The sequence below is a fragment of the Mandrillus leucophaeus genome, unplaced genomic scaffold (genome assembly GCF_000951045.1).
Source record: "Mandrillus leucophaeus isolate KB7577 unplaced genomic scaffold, Mleu.le_1.0 Scaffold176, whole genome shotgun sequence".
In the NCBI taxonomy this organism is placed as follows: Eukaryota; Metazoa; Chordata; class Mammalia; order Primates; family Cercopithecidae; genus Mandrillus; species Mandrillus leucophaeus.
Window position 1 is genome coordinate 3,058,994 of NW_012101765.1, and position 20,674 is coordinate 3,079,667.

General features: G+C 40.2%; 1 protein-coding gene and 1 pseudogene across 1 annotated transcript in view; one reads left to right on the forward strand and one right to left on the reverse strand.

The window, feature by feature from the left end:
* The first annotated feature begins 1,180 nt into the window (after positions 1 to 1,180).
* The window catches only part of NSUN3 (NOP2/Sun domain family, member 3), a 61,729-nt gene continuing 42,235 nt past the window's right edge, over positions 1,181 to 20,674 (forward strand). The window contains exons 1-2 of the mRNA XM_011977274.1: positions 1,181 to 1,402; positions 2,731 to 2,840. Coding sequence (XP_011832664.1) covers positions 1,391 to 1,402; positions 2,731 to 2,840 — 122 coding nt within the window. The 5' untranslated portion in view covers positions 1,181 to 1,390. The remainder of the gene's footprint in view (positions 1,403 to 2,730; positions 2,841 to 20,674) is intronic.
* LOC105537612 lies at positions 14,751 to 16,071 on the reverse strand (annotated as a pseudogene).

Genomic DNA, 20,674 nt, shown 5'->3' on the forward strand with positions numbered 1-20,674 from the left:
TAAAATAAAAAATACAGAGGCTGAAAGGTTAGACCGACTTTTCTACAAACATTAAACAGATGGCATCCAAGAGATGGCATCATTTCATTCCTGAATAACATTGTCTTTTGTACGAAATCTAAATTCTAATAAGATGCATTTTTTAGGTGACTTGGAAACTTGTCTAAATAAATAAATATATTAAGCTTCAAATCAGATTAGTGGGAAAGACATGTTTTTACATGAATATAAGACTTGTACTGATATAAGCATCAAGGGACAACTCAAAATGATGATTATTAAATATCAGGGACCATATCAAGCTGATTTTTTCTAATTGCTGATTGTTGCTACAAATGATAGTTACTGAAGCATGACACCAAAAGAGCAAATAAACTGCTATTCCTATCAAAATAGGCGTAATAAACAACTTCCTTGAAGAACCATTAAACTTCGCTCCTTGTAAAGGTGAATTGGGGAGGCTAGAGTGGAGGATCCTTTTGGTCTTCACACGTTTGGTATCAACGCGATAAAAATCACAATGATCACAATAGTGAAAATAACAGCAGCAGCTAACATTTGGGCATTTACTGTTTCCTAATCACTGTTGTAACCGCTTTACACGCGTACTTCAGTTTAATCATTTAACACTCCCCATTAAAAGAAGAGATTATCCCCATGGGCCAGGTCTGGGGAAAAGCATGACTTAATTTCTTTTTCATTACATTCCACCCTTTTATCCTTGGGTACTGAATGTCTAGGCTAACAAGGGTCATTAGATTTGGTAGATTAAGTCAGTAACTAGCTTCGCTTTGAGAATATTTTAAAGCAGTCATGATACAACATAACCCCAAAACACATTCTTTTATTGAGCCCCAGCAATACACAGACTGTTTAGCACAAAATGCGACTATCCTTTTTTTTCTTTCTTTATTTTTTGAGACAAGGCCTCGCTCTGTCGCCCACGCTACAGTGCAGTGGCGCGATCACTGGTCACTGCAACCTCAAACTCCTGCTCAAGCGATCCTCCCACCTCAGCATCCGCAGAAGCTGGGGCCACAGGCGCGCGGATGTGTGACTTTCTAAGGTCCGGAAGCCCAGAGCTACGCCGAGCAATCCAAGTAGCGAAAGTCGCTTTGACCCTGGCCCGCTTCCTCCGCGTCCTGGGAAGTATCGGCGTTTACCAGCTACCGGAAGTAACTGCGCGCGAAATCTCCCGCGGGACCTAAGCCTCTTCGACGAGATTTCTATAGCGCTGACAAATCAGTATCTCGCGAGAACTTGAAGAGGCACCGTGAGAATGAAAGCGGGTGCCCGCTAATCCCGGAAGTCAGACTGTTCTTTCAGTTCCGTGGAGGCTTTTTGATGCCGGTTCGCGTACACCTCTTGTTTGAAAGCGCTCAGCGGGACAATGCTGACCCGGGTGAGGCCTGGGGCCCGGCTGGGTACCTCTATCTGAATGAGACGCTTCTGGACGCGGCCGAGGTGGTGAGGGAGGGTGCTGGGAGGGGGGAACATCACCTTTGTTCGTCCACTCGCGAGATCAGCGTTTCTTTGACTTTACTGTCAAGCCCTGAAGTAATGCTGAGTGCAGTAATGCTGAATCCCTTCCGTCCAGCTCACAGACTTCTGGTACCCACTCCCTTCAGTTCTTGGAGGGCTGAGATTTGTTTTCTGTGTCATAGCGGTATCCCGGGAGCTTAGAACAGTATCTGTTACATAGTAGGCATTGAATACGCTTTTCTTGGATGAATAAATGAAACAATTGCAGGGAAGTTTCACGAGGAATTGGAGTGACTTTTTTCCCTCTAAATTAACTTTTCACTTAAAAATAATGAAGAGTTGCAAAGTTAGTACAGAGTTCTCAAATGCCTTTCACCAAGTTTTCTTGATGTCAACATCCACGGTGACTTTTTAGTTTCATTTAGAGACAAGGTCTTGCTCTGTTACCCAAGCTGGAATGCAGCTGCTCCATCATCGCTCACTGCAACCTTGAACTCCTGGGCTCAAGCGATCCTCCAGCCTCAGCCTCCCTAGTAGCTGGGACTACAGGAGCGGGCCACCACACCTGGCTAATTTTTTTTTTTTTTTTTTACTTTCCGTAGAGACAGGTCCTTGATATATTTCCCATTCTGGTCTTGAACTGGGAAATGATCCTGTCGCCTTTTCCATGCAAAGCATGAGCTAGCTGGAGTACAGTGGCGTGATATCGGCTCATTGCAGCCTCCACCTCCTGAGTTCAAACGATTCTCCCACCTCAGCCTCCTGAGTAGCTGGGGTTACAGGCGCCCACCACCACTCCTGGGTAATTTTTGTATTTTTAGGAGAGACGGGGTTTCCCATGTTGGCCAACCTGGTTTTGAACTCCTGACCTCATGTGATCCTCCCGCCTCCCCCTCCCACGGTGCTGGGATTACAGGGGTGAGCCACCCACCTAGCCCTTACAGTGACTTTTTAAAATTAATTTTGTTCCTTTTGACAGTTTACTCAGCCCCAGTAGATTCCGTTTTAACCTTTGCTTCACGTTTGGAAAATAATTATTTGGAAAAACCTTGCTTTTTCATAAGTAGGTAATGTAGGTAATGTAGTACATTTGGTACATGTAAGGTATTGCTTTCATTTCAAGAACTAGTAATTATCCAAAAAAAGTGTTCTTGTCTTGAAAAAAAAAAAAAGACCTTGCTAATGTTGACGTTCAATAAATCTGTAATAATATCACTATGTGTCAGCAACTTTTTCTTATCGTCATAGCTGAAAGCAAAATCAGAGGGGAAGCTTGCAAAACAGATTTGCAAAGTTGTGTTGGATCATTTTGAAAAACAGTATTCCAAAGAACTTGGAGATGCCTGGAATACAGTAAGGTTAGTATGATTCATCTCAATGCTTTGTGATGGGATAGACAAAGTACAATATGTAGTCCTCCTTTTTGTGGGAGGGATGCTCTAAGTATAAAAGCCAAAGGAATCTAAATCTGGTTGCCCTTTCCTACTGAAGCTATAGAAAGGAACAACTAAGAAGAAATAGATTGAATCATAGTATGAGGGAAAGGGGAAAGAAAACTTTCTAGGGATGGTAAGCACAAATTGTTATGCCTTTGCTTTGAGCAATTGCTTTTATCCTTGAAATAGGAGTGCCCACTAGTTTGACAAAATTAATTATACTGTAAAAGAAAAACCATGAAACTTGGAATAATTGACTGGTTTCTGAAATTTAGAAGATAATACAACAAATCTTTAAGGCCAGCACTGTTTTATCTTAGCCAAAGGTACACTTTATTCGGTAATCATATTTCTTTCCTATGTCGATGGCTGGGTATATTTGGAACACGTGCATATACACACAAAATTATTTAAATATAAAAACAAGGAATGTTTAACGCATGGAAGTGAGAGAAATGTGATTTGTCTGGTAAGCTGCTGTTAATGTATGGGTTACTGTATGGGTTCTTGACACTGAGTGCCTGATACACTATGTAACACTCTCTGGAATACAGAGCAAGACCATCTGCATGTCCAGTTTACATGCCATCTAGTTAATATTTATGGGAGAAGTGAGGAGATGGGTGTGGTTACAACTATATAAACTAATTTGTAAATACTGTGATTCAAGTATCTAACAAAGCCTGAGGGTACCAGCAAAGGCCTGAAGGGTAGCTGGGTCTTGGCGACTTATAGGATTTACTTTGACAAGAAGAACTAGACCTTCTAGGTAGAGGGAAGAAGGTGCACTGTTCATGAAGTTGGGGCAAAAGTCCCCTACATGTTGCGTGAGGAAGAAAGTTTCATGGCTACAGATAGTATCTGGAACTTGGTCCAGACTAATTTTTCAGATGGTTGGCTTGTCCGTTTTTTTCTTGGATCAACTCTTAAGCATTTCTCCTTTCCAAAGGGCAGTTCTAAGCATTTTTCTAAAACAAATTGAGTTTTGGCTAATAAAGATCACAAAGTCTGAGGTGATTCTGAGATAATTTTAGGACAATTAAGCTGTTATAGAAATTGGTAAATGCTGTGATATGCAAACCGTTTATATTTGTGGGTTTTATTTCAAAAGTATTGAAAATCTTCAAATGGGTATTTTCTGTCACAGTGATGAAAAACTGGATAATAAAATATGTAATAAATGCATGAGATTTTCAGTATACAAAGGTACTCAAGTAGAGTATCCAAATAACCAAACACTTATTGCATGCTTACTGTATGCCAGACAATGCTGACTTACATCATCCTCAGAACAAACCCGTTAAGAGTTTAAGTAACTTGCCCAAGTTCAAGTTCACTCAGCTAATGAATGGCAGAACTGAGGCTTGTGCCTAGATTGTCTGACTCAAGAACTCCCACACCCCGTCTCTACTAAAAATACAAAAAACTAGCCGGGCGTGGTGGCGGGCGCCTGTAATCCCAGCTACTCGGAGGCTGAGGCAGGAGAATGACGTGAACCTGGGAGGCGGAGCTTGCAGTGAGCTGAGATCGCGCCACTGCACTCCAGCCTGGGTGACACAGCGCGAGACTCCGTCTCAAAAAAAAAAAAAAGAACTCTCACAGCTCATCCTTGATCTATACTGTCTCATATCTGGGATGTGATTTAAAAAAAAAAAAAGACAAGATTTCAAGAGGTATCTTTTTTCTGTAGACTTTGTAGCAGTCTGGCTACTCATATTCTATAATGACTTATTTTTCTACTTAGTGTACGCAGAAAGTCGTATACTTTTATTTGACCCTAAACAAAATGAGCAGTGAACCTCAAATCCATTTAATTAGCTGTGCCTTCTGCTTCATCTACCCTATTGTTGAGTTTTCATGGTAATTTAAGTTTTGCATAAACACGCACTAAATTTGCCATAGGCAAAAATAAAGGTTTCTCAGCTTAGGAAGTAGTCTGAGCGTGGAAGATGGTATGGGGAAATAAGAACAGAATGGCATATTTTGTTTTTTAACTCCTTATTTGCAAGACATAATGTACTTGTAGAGTCTACTTCCAGGGAAAGTCAAGTGCTTTTTTTTTTTTTTTTTTGGCCTATTTAGAAAGTAACTTATTCAATATTTTTAGTTTCCTGTAGTAGTGAGAAATATTTAGTGTTTAGTTTTGCTCTTTTTTAACCTCTCTTGTCTAGTCATCCTCTGAGCAGTCGTTTAAAATTGAAGTTTACCCTGGTTCAATGTTTGCTCTCTTTGTGGCCTTCATGTTCTCAGGTAAGCCCATTCATGGCATGACTTTTATCACTATGCTGTCATCTCAAGCTGTGAGGTTCTTCCCAAGATTCAGTCCCGTACTTCTGTTTTTTAGCAACTTCAGTTACTTGGCAAACTCAAAAGTGTATTATTATTTTTCCCTTCCAAACCTATGTTGCCTTTACTACCTGCATATTTTATCTGAATTAAGTGTATCACCATCAGTCTGGTTTCCTCCTTTCTTCTCTATACCTTCACTGCCTTTGTAGTAAAAAATGAACCTTATATAAAAATAAGTCTGGCAACTGCTCTCAGCTCCGGGGTGGCAATCTCTAAGCCCTTGGAATGTCCTTCCTGATAAGTGTGTCTTTGTTTACCTGGGTGTTGAGGTCACACCTGATAATCTAACGATGTGATTTATGTTGAGGCCTGGGGTTCACAGGTGTCAACTCAACATCCAGAAGGGCTTGTGACTAAAAGCTGTATGGACAGTCAATCATATGTACGTGACTAAGCCCCAATAAAGAGTGGATACCAAGGCTTTGGTGAATGTCCCTGGTTGGCAGTACTCTTGTGCATACTGTCATACATTACTGCCAGCAAAAGATAACCTCGTTGGTGATTCCATTGGAGAGGACAACTGGAAGCTTCATGCTTTGAGTTGTTGTGCATTCTGCACTATGAGTCTCTTCCTGTGATTTTTTTAATCTGTATGCTTTCGTTGTAATAAACTGTGACTGTAACTGTGATTGTAACAGCTTTCAGTGAGTTCGGTTGTGTCCCAGTGAATAATCAAACCTGAGAATCATCCTGGGAATCCCTGAACTTGTAGTTGGTGTCAGTAGTGAGAGTTGTCTTTGAGACTAAACTATCCTGCCCCCTCTTAATTTGGATCTTTTTTTAAAAATGCAGTACTGCTGCCATTCACTTAGACCATCACAATCTCTTATATGGCATATTGCAACAGCCATCTTTAGTACTTACCTGTTTGCTTATTTTAGCAACCACTTCTGCTTCTTCCCAGTTTTGGCAGTGTTTGTGTATTAGGCATTGTGCTAAGCAATGAGAATACAAAAATGGACTGTATATATCCTGCCCTCAAATACGTGGATGATTACTTGGATAATTAATGGATACTTAATAAATGTGTGATTAATATAACAGTTAATTAGAAATCTTGATTAACTTTGGAAATTATACGTGTACTTTATAGAAAGCAAAACAAACAGAACGTATAAGTCTGAACTCTCTGCAACATCTTTTTTTTTGGACACTCTCCTCACTGACCCAGAGTTCACATACAGAGAGGTAAAACAATGTGTACCAGTCGATGTTGTAATCCCTTTGTGAATAATAAGAATCCTATGTACAACCCTCTGAAATAGTTACTATTTCCATTTATAGATAGGAAAGCTGAGGCACACAGAGGTTAAGTAACTTCCCCAAGTATACACATCTCACACTTTAACTTGCCCAAGTATACACATCTCACATTTTAACTTGCCCAAGTATACACATCTCACATTTTAACTTTCCCAAGTATACACATCTCACACTTTGAAGAGCCTTGAGAGTTTGTTTTACCCACTCTGTCATGCTCTTTCTCAGGGCTGCCAAATTCCACTGTGTCACACCTTGAGTACAAACCTCCTTTACTCCCCAGCAGTCTGCAGTACTATGTTTGGACTAAAGATCTTATATTTCTGGGCAGGCTCCTTCATGCTTTTGGGACTGGCTATGCTGTTCTGCTAGGAATGCCTTTTTCCCTTCTCCCTCTGTACAGTAGTGTGTGTTCAGATCCCACCTCTGCATCTTGTAGCATGTGACCTAGGTGAGTTAATATCTCTGTGCTCCACTGTCCTCGTCTGTAAAATGGGAAAAAATAGTCTCTATTTCATATAATCATTTTGGAAGAGAAAATGAATTTATGTATATACAATGTGAATGGAATGTTGTTTGACATATAGTAAGGCCTTCATATGCATTAGCATTATTTTTGTTATCATGGTTAACCACTTCATCAAGCCTTCTGTATGTCCTTTGTATAAATTAGTTTTGCCCTTCGTGTATCCATTGCATTTTCTTGATAGAACTATTGTAATTCTTTCAAGGTCTTCTTGTTACAATTTACTAACGTGCTTATCTTTTTCCTGACAAGGGAGGGTTTTGAAGAACCAATACCTTAAGACTTGGGCAAGTCTTCTGCTTCTTCCCAGTTTTGGCAGTGTTTGTGTACTAGGCATTGTGCTAAGCAATGAGAATACAAACATGGACTGTATATATCCTGCCCTCAAATACATGGATGATTACTTGGATAATTAATGGATACTTAATAAATGTGTGATTAATATGAGTTAATTAGAAATCTTGATTAACTTTGGAAATTATACATGTACTTTATAGAAAGCAAAACAAACAGAACGTATAAGTCTGAACTGTCTGCAACATCTTTTTTTTTTTTTTTTTGGACACTCTCCTCACTGACCCAGAGTTCACACACAGAGAGGAAAAAAATACACACACACACAATCAGTTAATATTACCATAATCTGTGAGGGGTGTAGTCCCAGGTGGTTAGGGAAGAGAGAAATGAACAAGTATCTAGATTTCTATATTGTCCTATATGTTGGCTTCACACACGTTTTCAGCCTTAATCTGTGCAAATCTCTGTAAAGAAGTAACCTTTAGACCCTTTAAAGTCAGAGGTTAGAACAATTGATAGGTATCTTGTAGTTATGGCAAATTCAGTCCTGTGACTTAAAAGTCCACGCCTTTTCCTACACCTTGTGTGCTGCTGTGAAGGATCTGGAGTTGCATCCTTCCAAATGTATGCTCGGATCCCGTAGTATGAAGGACTCCTTCTGTTCAGGATTTTTAGCCTGTTGATGCTCCACCAGAAACGCAAGGGATTTTCTGTCTGAGGTGCAGTGAATACCAGATCTGGACATAAATTGCGCTTCTATGAGATACAAGGAAGAGCTTTTGCCAGAATAGAATAGGAGCCATCAGCTCCTCATTAGCATCTCTGAAGAATAAAAATAAAATGACTCAGAAACATACTTTGGTGCATTTCCATAAATTGATTTCTTTTTCATTTCCAAACAACTTTTAAAATAGTTGAATGAGCACCCTCTAGTGGATAATAATAGCACTAAATCAAGGGGTTTCTCTTTTTTAGCTATGGACATTTAAATAGGTTCTGTAATCTACAGGGTTATATTAATTGTGTTTAACAATCTCTAGATTAAATGATATTTTTCATATTCATCACTAGGAAGGATGGTAGCGTGGAGAGTAGAATAGTAGGAAAAAAGAATAAAGTCACAGAAAAGTTGAATGAAAATTATACTATCAAGTAATTTGATAGTATAATTATCCAATAGTATCATTCTCCAAATGATACATTATACAGTGTTGCAAGATTTTAACTTAACTATCTTTTACTTTTTTAATGCTTTGACTTTGTTAAAATAGTAAGTAGTTCAGAGAGCCTTGAATCAAAATTAATAAAATTAATCAGTTTACTCTGGGATTTAGGCCCCAGGCACTTAGCCAAGGAGACAGAGAAAAATAAGTCAAGGTTCCCATATAAACGAGTTAGGGAAATGGGTAAGCAGGCAGGGTGACACACAGTGTGATATGTTAGTTTAGCTTTATTAACTGTTTCTCAAACTTCAGTTATTCCTGTGTACCATCTGTCCAGTTTTACTTAATATTTGTTTTTTTGGTCAGTTTTAATATTTTTCTTTTGTTTCTTAGGAATTTAAATATAAGCTAATTTATATCATTTTCAATAAATAGATGTGCCTAGCATGTAGTCGACAGACGGTGTATTTTTAGAGAATGAATGAACGTTGACAAGAAGATAATAGACGATGGTTTACACCTGTAATTCCAGCACTTTGGGAGGCCAAGACAGGAGAATTGCTTGAGGGCGGGAGGATTGCTTGAGGATAGGAGTTCAAGACCAGCATGGGCAATATAGCAAGACCTCATCTCTAGAAAAAATAAAAAATCAGCTGGTTTTGGTAGTGCATGCCTGTAGGCCCAACTATTTGGGAGAGTGAGGTAGGAGGATCGCTTGAGTCCAGGAGCTCGAGGCTTCAGTGAGCCACAGTCGCACAGCAGTACTGCAGCCTCGGTGACGGAGTGAGACCTCGTCTCTAAAAAAAAGAAGACGAAACAGACTTAGCATATTGGAGGGAAGAGCAACAATGAGAAATAGAAAGACTTTCCAAGGGGGTGTGTAGGCTCAGGCAAGTGACAGCAGTCAGTTTTCAGATCCTCAACTTTCATGTATTCTCTTTCAGAAAACTACTCTGCCCCTCTGTACATAAGGCGGTACATATTCTCCTTTCCCAACCTGCCTTTCCCCAATTTTCCTTCACCCTTTTCACAAAAAAAGGCACACTTGCCCCATTCTGGCTTCTATGCCGCATTCCTCCAGGTATTCAAAACCTCCATGTGCCAGAAACTATTGGAGTGTCAGTGTGAGAAAGCAACTGACTAACAGATTCTCTGATAAGTCAGGTGGTTTCTAAGTTTTGCTTTCAACAAAAGTAAAGGAGCCTTGATTGAGATGTCAGCTAACAATTCATTTAAGACATTTTTGATGATAGGTCGCTAAGTGATTTGGGGATATAACTCCAAAAGAATTCAAAGTAAGAAACATTCCTATAACAAAATATATTTAATTCTCATCCACTTATTTAACTGAAGGTTTTTCTCAGCTCTTATAAAAACACAAAATAGGCTTAAAAATGGTGTTGAATCCTGACTGATTTTATTATAGTAAGAAGTAATATTCATTTATGAATATATGGAAACAAAAGCTTATTTCATTAAGATATCCATTTCTTATCAATTTTTCCTTCTATGTTTATAAGTTGTTTTGATGGGTTTTATACTAATAATATTATTGATCCCTGAATCCAGAAGTTACCAAATTTAACACTTAAATTTGTTTAACACAGGAAAAACAAATTTAGTATATACACATGTGTATATGTGGGGGCTAGAGAAGTATGAGAGGGTGATAAAAAGATTTCAAGCATGAAAATGTATTAAGATGAAGTTATATGAAGTAGAATGTAAATAAAAGAGGAAAACGAGCAGCATAACATTTCCACCTGTTAAAGACGAGTCAGTCTGTGAATTTTTAAATGGGTGATGATGAGTATCAAAATCATTCTGATATTTAGATTCCACTGGGCACATATTAAAAGCAGTATAATTTGTATTTTAAAATGTCAGTGTTTACAGTATGCTGGAAATTGCATCCTTTAAACATATGGTGAGATTTTAATGTCAACTTAAAATGTATTTTTTTTTCAAAATGATATCAGTGATGCACTAGCAAATTTGCAGGTCACTGACCTTGTGTGTCTCCAGTTCTGCTGGCTGCTGAGGTACTTGCACTTCTTCTCACCTGGAAGACCAGTAAATGGAACAGCTTCAGACTAACTGTGAATCTTGAGAGAAGGCCTGGAGTGTGGCGCCTGGCCTCTGTTTTCTAGAGTTATCTAACGTACATTCCCTCTACTGATTGCTAAGCAACTTGCCCATCCGTCAAAGCTTTGGATTCGGAAGCCACTTCCCTCCAGCCCCAGGGTAGCAACCCACCCAGTGAAGGCACAGGAGGGTGTATGTGTGTGTTTGTGTGTGTGTTGTGGGGAGGAGAATGGAGGTCAGTGGCAGGTGTGTGCAAGGGGAGCTGCAAGAATCATATTAATCCACAGCTTTGCTTTCTCAGGGCTAGGAAGCACCAGCCTGAGCAGCCTTAGCAGTCTCTTCAAGAGTTGGTCTGTTGCAGCTGCTTCTATAGGCAGGATGTGTCTAGCTGGTATCATTGTTAGGGGCAAGAGGGTTTCAGGGAGGTCAGGGCCACTTGCACTAAGTGACGGTTGGGGTAAAATTCTCTTTCCCGCCCCCTTTTGTAGCTCTGTGCTGTAGTACCAGGGTCTCACACTTAGGGAACCACTCCTGTTAGACTTTAAAGTCAGTCTGATTTTGAATCAGATACTTCTGCCTACTAGCAGTGTGACCTCAGGTAAGTTGTCAAATCTCTAAAAGCCTCAGTTAACCTCTAAAATAGGAGTAAGAGCTGCCTCTCTCAAGCTTGTTGTGATGGTTCTATGATAGAAGCGTGCAAAATGAACATTGTACACATCCAATCAGTAACATTTATTAATAATGATATCGGAGTATGGTGGAGGATGTGAACTGGGTGGTAAGTGGAAAGGCTTGCTTGGAGAGAGAAAACTCCCAGAGTTGAGAACGGATAAGTGAGAGAGGAAAGGTTATTCAGGGAGGTTGGGGGGCGGGGCATAGTTTATGTGGAGACCAGTAAATGTTAAAGAAACTTGTTACAGGAAATCTATATAGGTCAGTAGGGTTGGATGTAGATCATGAAAGATCAGAAATTTCGCTTGTTCTATTTAGGCCTTATTCTGTCTAGTCATTAAAGAATGAGATAGAATGATTTCTGAAGAGTTCTGCTTCAGTCTGCAATAAGTACACGTCTTTTTTATTATTATTATACTTTAAGTTCTGAGGTGCATATGCAGAATGTGCAGTTTTGTTACATAGTTATACCCATGCCGTGGTGGTTTGCTGCAACCATCAACCCGTCACCTACATTAGGTATTTCTCCTAATGCTATCCCTCCCCCAGCCCCCCACTTCCCGACAGGCCCCAGTGGTGTGTGATGTTCCCCTCCCTGTGTCCATGTGTTCTCATTGTTCAGTTCCCACTGATGAGTGAGAAGATGTGGTGTTTGGTTTTCTGTTCCTGTGATAGTTTGCTGAGAATGATGGTTTCCAGCTTCATCCATCTCCCTACAAAGGACATGAACTCATCCTTTTATATGACTGCATAGCATTTCATGGTATATATGTGCCCCATTTTCTTTATCTACTCTATCATTGATGGACATTTGGGTTGGTTCCAAGTCTTTGCTATTGTGAATAGTGCTGCAATAAACATGCATGTGCATGTGTCCTTATAGTAGAAGGATTTATAATCTTTTGGGTATATACCCAGTAAAGGGATTGCTGGGTCAAATGGTATTTCTAGTTCTAGATCCTTGAGGAATCGCCACACTGTCTTCCACAATGGTTGAACTAATTTATACTCCCATTAGCAGTGCAAAAGTGTTCCTGTTTCTCCACATCCGCTACAGCATCTATTGTTTCCTGACTTTTTAATGATCATGATTCTAACTGGTGTAAGATGGTATCTCACTGTGGTTTTGATTTGTATTTCTCTAATGACCAGTGATGATGAGCATTTTTTCATATGTTTGTTGGCTGTATAAAAATCTTCTTTTGAGAAGTGTCTCTTCATATCCTTTGCTCACTTTTTGATGAGGTTGTTTGTTTTTTTCTTGTAAATTTGTTTAAGTTCTTTGTAGATTCTAGATATTAGCCCTTTGTCAGATGGATAGATTGCAAAAATTTTCTCCCATTTTGTAGGTTGCCTGTTCACTCTGATGATAGTTTCTTTTGCTGTGCAGAAGCTCTTTAGTTTAGTTAGATCCTATTGGTCAATTTTGGCTTTTGTTACCATTGCTTTTGGTGTTTTAGACATGAAGTCTTTGCCCATGCCTGTGTCCTGAATGATATTACCTAGGTTTTCTTCTAGGATTGTTATGGTATTAAGTCTTATGTTTAAGCCTTTAATCCATCTTGAGTTGATTTTTGTATAAGGTGTAAGGAAGGGGTTCAGTTTCGGTTTTCTGCATATGGCTAGCCAGTTTTCCTAACACCATTTATTAAGCAAGGAATCTTTTCCCCATTGCTTGTTTGTGCCAGGTTTGTCAAAGATCAGATGGTTGTAGATGTATGGTGTTCTTTCTGAGGCCTCTTTTTTGTTCCATTGGTCTGTGTATCTGTTTTGGTACCGATATCATGCTGTTTTGGTTACTGTAGCCTTGTAGAATAGTTTGAAGTCAGGTAGCATGATGCCTCCAGCTTTGTTCTTTTTCCTTAGGATTTTCTTGGCTATGTGGGTTCTTTTCTGGTTCCATATGAAGTTTAAAGTATTTTTTTCCAATTCTGTGAAGAAAGTCAATGGTAGCTTGATGGGGATGGCATTGAATCTATAAATTACTTTGGGCAGTATGGCCATTTTCACGATATTGATTCTTCCTATCCATGAGCATGGAATTATTTTCCATTTGTTTGTGTCCTCTCTTATTTCCTTGAGCAGTGGTTTGTAGTTCTATTTGAAGAGGTCTTTCACATCCTTTGTAAGTTGTATTCCCAGATATTTTATTCTCTTAGTAGCAATTGTGAATGGGAGTTCACTCATGGTTTGGCTCTCTGTCTGTTATTGGTGTATAGGAAAGCTTGTGATTTTTGCACATTGATTTTGTATCCTGAGACTTTGCTGAAGTTGCTTATCAGCTTAAGGAGATTTTGGGCCGAGACGATGGGGTTTTCTAAATATACAATCATGTCATCTGCAAACAGGGACAATTTGACTTCCTGTCTTCCTATTTGAATACCCTTTATTTCTTTCTCTTGCCTGATTTCCCTGGCCAGAACTTCCAATATTATGTTGAATAGGAGTGGTGAGAGAGGGCATTCTTGTCTTATGCTGGTTTTCAGAGGGAATGCTTCCATTTTTTGCCCATTGAGTATGATACTGGCTGTGGGTTTGTCATAAATAGCTCTTATTATTTTGAGATATGTTCCATCGATACTAGTTTATTGAGAGTTTTTAGCATGAAGGGGTGTCGCAGAGGCCTTTTCTGCATGTATTGAGATAATCATGTGGTTTTTGTCATTGGGTCTGTTTATGTGGTGGATTACATTTGTTTTTTTTTCAAGGATTAATTTAATTTTTAAAACAAATACAAGTATTGATTCACTCTTCTCAACTTGACAGTCTGCCTGTGGCATAGCTGTCAGGTAAAAACATACATCTTTACAACACTGTGGTCCCAAGTTAAAAACAAACAAACAAACAAATACACCATTTCACAGAAAAGAAACAACATGAAAACAGCTCAGGAAATACACTAATGAGCAAAAATATATGGGGAAGGAGGAACATGTAGTTTTGACTTAACTGAAGAAACCAAGAAGAAACTGGTCTACGTATGTAAATGTGCATCCTGGAAAGGCAGGTGTCAAGATTTTCGGGTAGGAATCTATATGTCTTGAATCTCCCCTATTTCCTGAATAAAAGTGACCTCTTTCAGTATTTATACTTCGTGGCTCAGACACCTACCTCATTTGGCTCTGTTTCTTACTCACTTTAGCCTCTACTTAAATGAAAAATTTGGCGATATAGCATAAGGAGAAAAATAATCACACATAATATTTTCATTTCTGTAGCTAGTTTAGATCAGGGTTTGTTACTAGAAAATTCCTGAAGAAAATTTCAACGTTAAGTCTGTGGCCTTGCTGAACCAAGCCCCCCACATTAATATTTAGAAAACACCCACTGTTTGGGCTAATAGCATTATTGGTGGTACCTATTATATAGAGGGATACCTGAACAAAGTCTGTCTCAAAACCAGCATTAAATCACTCTTAGGTCGAAAAGAAAAACAAGGGGAGTCTAAAGTCACAAGAAGTAAAGACATATCTAGGACTCTTATCCTTCTGGATCCACATTTCCTTCAGGGTCTTCGTCATTTTAAATGTTCTCTGCCATTTGCCACACTTGCAGGATATTGTCTTCTGATACAGAACAAATCACCCAAGATTCATTGGGATTCCAGGAGAAATCAGATATCTTGGCATTGTGACCACCATGAATAAACAACAACGCTGGTGGCCCATCTTCTGCACCATCTGGGGATTGTTCCTCTCCAATTTTACTTAAATCCCAGACATTCATTCTGTGATCAGTACCACTAGAAGCCAAAATAGCCTCATTGTGAGGTGACCACTGAACCTGGAATATTTCATCCTTACGTGATTCAAAGAAATGTGACATAAGTTTCAGATTTTTCAGATCCCACAAGGCAACAGTCTTATCAGCTGATCCTGTGGCAAGAATGAACTCAGTATAAGGATTGAAAGGCAGTTCACTTCAGCAGTGTGAGCGTCAACTGAGTGTCTTGGTTTGGAAGTATTGTTTGAACGAGTATCCCAAATCATAAGTTTCTGATCATCAGCAACTGACACAAACAGAGACTCATGGAGCAGATGCCAGGAAACATCTTCTACTACTGCTGTATGCCCTGTAAAGATGGTCTTCACATCCACCACTTTTCCCTCCTTTCGAACGGCACTGATGTCCCACAGGCAGATGGTGTGATCATCAGAAACACCAAGTAAGTGCCCACTGAGATTTGGGTTCCAAGAAAGCCCATAGCCTTCCTTCTGATGTCCACGGAGACGCAAGTCTGGGTTGCACTCTCCAGAAAGATCTGGTTTAGAAGGATGTTTTGTATAGTCGAAGACAAGAACATCACTGGAAGGAGTCTTTGTTGTGATGATACAAGGATTCTGGGGCACATAATGGGCCCTGTTTACTTCTCCTTCATGGTTGATCTTGATTTCCATTTCAATTTTTCCACTAACTGAATGAAAACCTCCAAATTCTCTTTTCTCACTGTCATAGTGTGACACATCAAACTGAGCATCATCATTAGGGAGTTGCACACTGGCTATAACAAGATGGTTTTGTTCATCCCATGTGTGTGTCCCCAGGACAAGTCGATGAATGCTAAAATCTTTCCCTTCTGGTCTGGTTACACCTGGAAGCCACTGGGCAGTTAGGCTGGGCCACTCCAAAGCCTGCGTCATCACCAAATCATAAAGAAAAGGGGTGTTCTTTTTCCATATTTTGTACTCCTTGTGGATCACTCGTTCTTCCACTGCATCGTCGAAGGCTGCTTCCTTGTCTGCCATGGAGAGCAAGTGAGCCAGGGGAATCCTGGAGTCGAGCATTGTGGGAGGGGCAGGGAGGCTGCGGGCTGGATTGATTTGCGTATGTTGAACCAGTCTTGCATTCCAGGTATGAAGCCAACTTCGTGGTGGATAAGCTTTTTGATGTGCTGCTGGATTTGGTTTACCAGTATTTTATTGAGGATTTTCACATTGATGTTCATCAGGGATATTGGCCTGAAATTTTATTTTTTTGTTGCGTCTCTGCCAGGTTTTGGTATCAAGATGATACTCATAAAATGAGTTAGGGAAGATTCCCTCTTTTTCTATTGTTTGGAATAATTTCAGAAGGAATGGTACTAGCTCCTCTTTGTACATCTGGTAGAATATGGCTGTGAATTCGTCTGGTCTTGGACATTTTTTGGTTGGTAGGCTATTAATTACTGCCTCAATTTCAGAACTTGTTATTGGTCTATTCAGGAATTCGACCTCTTCCTGGTTTTGACTTGGGAGGGTGTATGTCTCCAGGAATTTATCCATTTCTTCTAGATTTTCTATTTTATTTGTATAGAGGTGTTTATAGTATTCTCTGATGGTAGTTTGTATTTCTGTGGGATCAGTGGTGATATCCCCTATATCATTTTTTATTACATCTATTTAATTCTTCTCTCTTTTCTTCTTTGTCAGTCTGGCTAGCGGTCTATCTATTTTGTTGATCTTTTCAAAAAACCAGCTCCTGGACTCACTGATTTTTTTGAAGAGATTTTCCGGTCTCTATCACCTTAAGCTCTGCTCTGATCTTAGTTATTTCTTGCCTTCAGCTAGCTTTTGAATTTGTTTGCTCTTGCTTCTCTGGTTCTTTTAATTTTGATGTTAGGTTGTCAATTTTAGATCTTTCCTGCTTTCTCTTGTGGGCATTTAGTGCTATAAATCTCCTTCTACACACCGCTTTAAATGTGTCCCAGAGATTCTGGTACATTGTGTCTTTGTTCTCCTTGGTTTCAAGGAACATCTTTATTTCTGCCTTCATTTCATTATTTACCCAGTAGTCATTCAGGAGCGGGTTGTTCAGTTTCCATGTAGTTGAACGGTTTTGAATGAGTTTCTTAAATCTGAGTTCTAATTTGATTGCACTGTGTTCTGAGAGACTGTTTGTTATGATTTCCATTCTTTTGCATTTGTTGAGGAGTGTTTTACTTCCTACTATGTGGTCAATTTTAGAATAAGTGTGATGAGGTGCTGAGAAGAATCTATATTCTGTTGATTTAGGGTAGAGAGTTCTGTAGATGTCTATTAGTTCGGCTTGGTCCAGAACTGAGTTCAAGTCCTGAATATCCTTGTTAATTTTCTGTCTCACTGATCTAATATTGACAGCGGGGTGTTAAAGTCTCCCACTATTATTGTGTGGGAATCTAAGTCTCTTTGTAGGTCTCTAAGAACTTGCTTTGTGAATCTGGGTGCGCCTGTGTTGGGTGCGTATATATTTAGGATAGTTAGCTCTTCTTGTTGCATTGATCCCTTTACCGTTATGTAATGGCCTTCTTTGTCTCTTTTGATCTTTGTTGGTTTAAAGTCTGTTTTATCAGAAATTTGGATTGGAACTCCTGCTTATTTTTGTTTTCCATTTGCTTGGTAAATCTTCCTCCATCCCTTTATTTTGAGCCTATGTGTGTCTTTGCACATGAGATGGGTCTCCTGAATATAGCACACAGATGGGTCTTGACTCTTTATCCAGTTTGCCAGTCTGTGTCTTTTAATTGGTGCATTTAACCTATTTACATTTAAGGTTGACACATTGTTATGTGTCAATTTGATCCTGTCACTATGATGCTAGCTGGTTATTTTGTCCATTAATTCATGCAGTTTCTTCATAGTGTCGGTGGTCTTTACAATTTGGTATGTTTTTCCAGTGGCTGATACTGGTTGTTTCTTTCCATGTTTAGTGTTTCTTTCAGGAGCTCTTGTAAGGCAGGCCTGGTGGTAACAAAATCTCTCAGCATTTACTTGCCTGTAAAGGATTTTATTTCTCCTTCGCTTGTGAAGCTTAGTTTGGCTGGATATGAAATTCTGGGTTGAAAATTATTTAAGAATGTTGAACATTGGCCCCCACTCTTTTCTGGCTTGTAGAGTTTCTGCCGAGAGATGCTTTTAGCCTGACGGGCTACCCTTTGTGGGTAACCTGACCTTTCTGTCTGGCTGCCCTTTGCATTTTTTCCTTCATTTCAACCTTGGTGAATCTGATGATTATATATCTTGGAGTTGCTCTCCTCAAGAAGTATCTTTGTGGTGTTCTCTGTATTTCCTGAATTTGAATATTGGCCTGCCTTGCTAGGTTGGGGAAATTCTCCTGGATAATATCCTGAAGGATGTTTTCCAACTTGGTTCCATTCTCCCCGTCACTTTCAGGTATACCAATCAAATGTAGATTTGGTCTTTTCACATAGTCCCATATTTCTTGGAGGCTCTGTTCCTTCCTTTTTATTCTTTTTTCTCTAAACTTGTCTCCTCGCTTTATTTCATTAAGTTGATCTTCAGTCTCTTATATCTTTTCTCCTGCTTGGTCGATTCAGCTATTGATACTTGTGTATGCTTCACGAAGTTGTTGTGCTGTGTTTTTCAGCTCCATCAGGTCATTTATATTCTTCTCTAAACTTGTTATTCTACTTATCAATTCATCTAACCTTTTTTCGAGGTTCTTAGCTTCCTTGCATTGGGTTAGAATATGCTCCTTTAGGTCAGAGGAGTTTGTTATTACCCACCTTCTGAAGCCTACTTCTGTCAGTTCGTCAAACTCATTCTCCAGTTTTGTTCCCTGCCTATGAGGAGTTGTGATCCTTTGGAGGAGAAGAGGCGTTCTGGTTTTTGGAATTTTCAGCCTTTTTGCACTGGTTTCTCCCCATCTTTGTGGATTTATCTACCTTTGGTCTTTGATGTTGGTGACCTTCGGCTGGGGTCTTTGAGTGAACGTGCTATTCCTTTCTGTTTGTTCGTTTTCCTTCTAACAGTCGGGCCCCTCTGCTGCAGGTCTGCTGGAGTTTGCTGGAGGTCCACTCCAGACCCTGTTTGCCTGGGTATCCCAGTGGAGGCTGCAGAATAGCAAAGATTGTTGCCTGTTCTGTCCTCTGAAAGTTTTGTCCCAGAGGGGCACCTGCCAGATGCCAGCCAGAGCTCTCCTGTATGAGGTGTCCGTCAGCCCCTACTGGGAGGTGTCTCCCAGTCAAGATACATGGGGGTCAGGGAACCCACTGAGGAGGCCGTCTGACCCTTAGCAGAGCTTGAACATTGTGCTGGGACATCCGCTGCAGTCTTCAGAGCCGTCAGGCAGCGATGTTTAAGTCGCTGAAGCTGCGCCCGCAGCTGCCCCTCCCAGCAGGTGCTCTGTCCCAGGGAGAGGGGATTTTATCTATCAGTCCCTTACTGAGGTTGCTGCCTTCTTTTCAGAGATGCCCTGCCCAGAAAGCAACAATCTGCCAGTCTGGCCACAGCAGCCTTGGTGAGCTGCAGTGGGCTCTGCCCAGTTTGAACTTCCTAGTGGCTTTGATTACACTGTGAGGGTAAAACCTCCTACTCAAGCCTTAGTAATGGCAGACGCTCCTCCCTCTACCAAGCTCCAGCATCCCAGGTTGATCTCAGACTGCTGCTGTGCTGGCAGTGAGAATTTCAAGCCGGTGGATCTGAGTTTGCTGGGCTCCATGAGGGCGGGACCCACCGAGCCAGACCCCTTGGCTCCCTGGCTTCAGCACCCCTTTCCAGGGGAGTGAATGGTTCTGTCTCGCTGGCGTTCCAGGTGCCACTGGGGTATGGAAAAGAAAACTCCTGCACCTAGTTCGGTGTCTGCCCAAACATCCGCCCACTTTTGTGCTGGAAACCCAGGGCCCTGGTGGGGTAGGCACTGAAGGGAATCTCCTGGCCTGCAGGTTGCATAGACCATGGGAAAAGCATGGTATCTGGACCAGAGTGCATGGTTCCTCAGGCTTAGTCCCTCACAGCTTCCCTTGGGTAGGGGAGAAAATTCCCCAACCCCTTTCCCTTCCCTAGTGAGGTGATGCTCCACCCTGCTTCAGCTCACACTTTGTGGGCTGCACCCACTGTCCAACCAGTCCCAGTGAGATGAACCAGGTACCTCAGTTGGAAATGCAGAAATCACCCACCTTCTGCGTTGATCTTGCTGGGAGCTGCAGACCGGAGCTGTTCCTAATGGGCCATCTTGTCAGCAATCCTCAGTACATGTCTTTAAATCTGATTGGGGCTCTCTCCCCCTTAAGTTTTTTAATGGCTTCTCATCACTTAGAAAATAAAATTCTAAAACCTTATCACATTATATTTGGTAATCTTCTGCCATGATCCATACCAGACTACTGTTTTTTAAAATGCACTGTTCTTTCTCATACCTGTGTGCTTGTACATGTGGTGTTAGCTTTGTCCTGAAACTTGCTTTCTCATTTCTTCCTACAGATAATTTCTTCTCGTCCTTCAAAATTTAACATATTGGATAATATACAAAAGCTAATGTTCCTAAATTAATAATCCTCTTAAACAATAAGCTTAAAAGGAAATATGCAGGATTAATAACCTTTCTAAGAGATAGGAAAGAAAATGTGAATAAATGGAGAAACATGTGATCAGGATTGGAAAAATTGACTGCAATAAAGATGTGAAATATCTCCAAGTTTAAAGCATTTA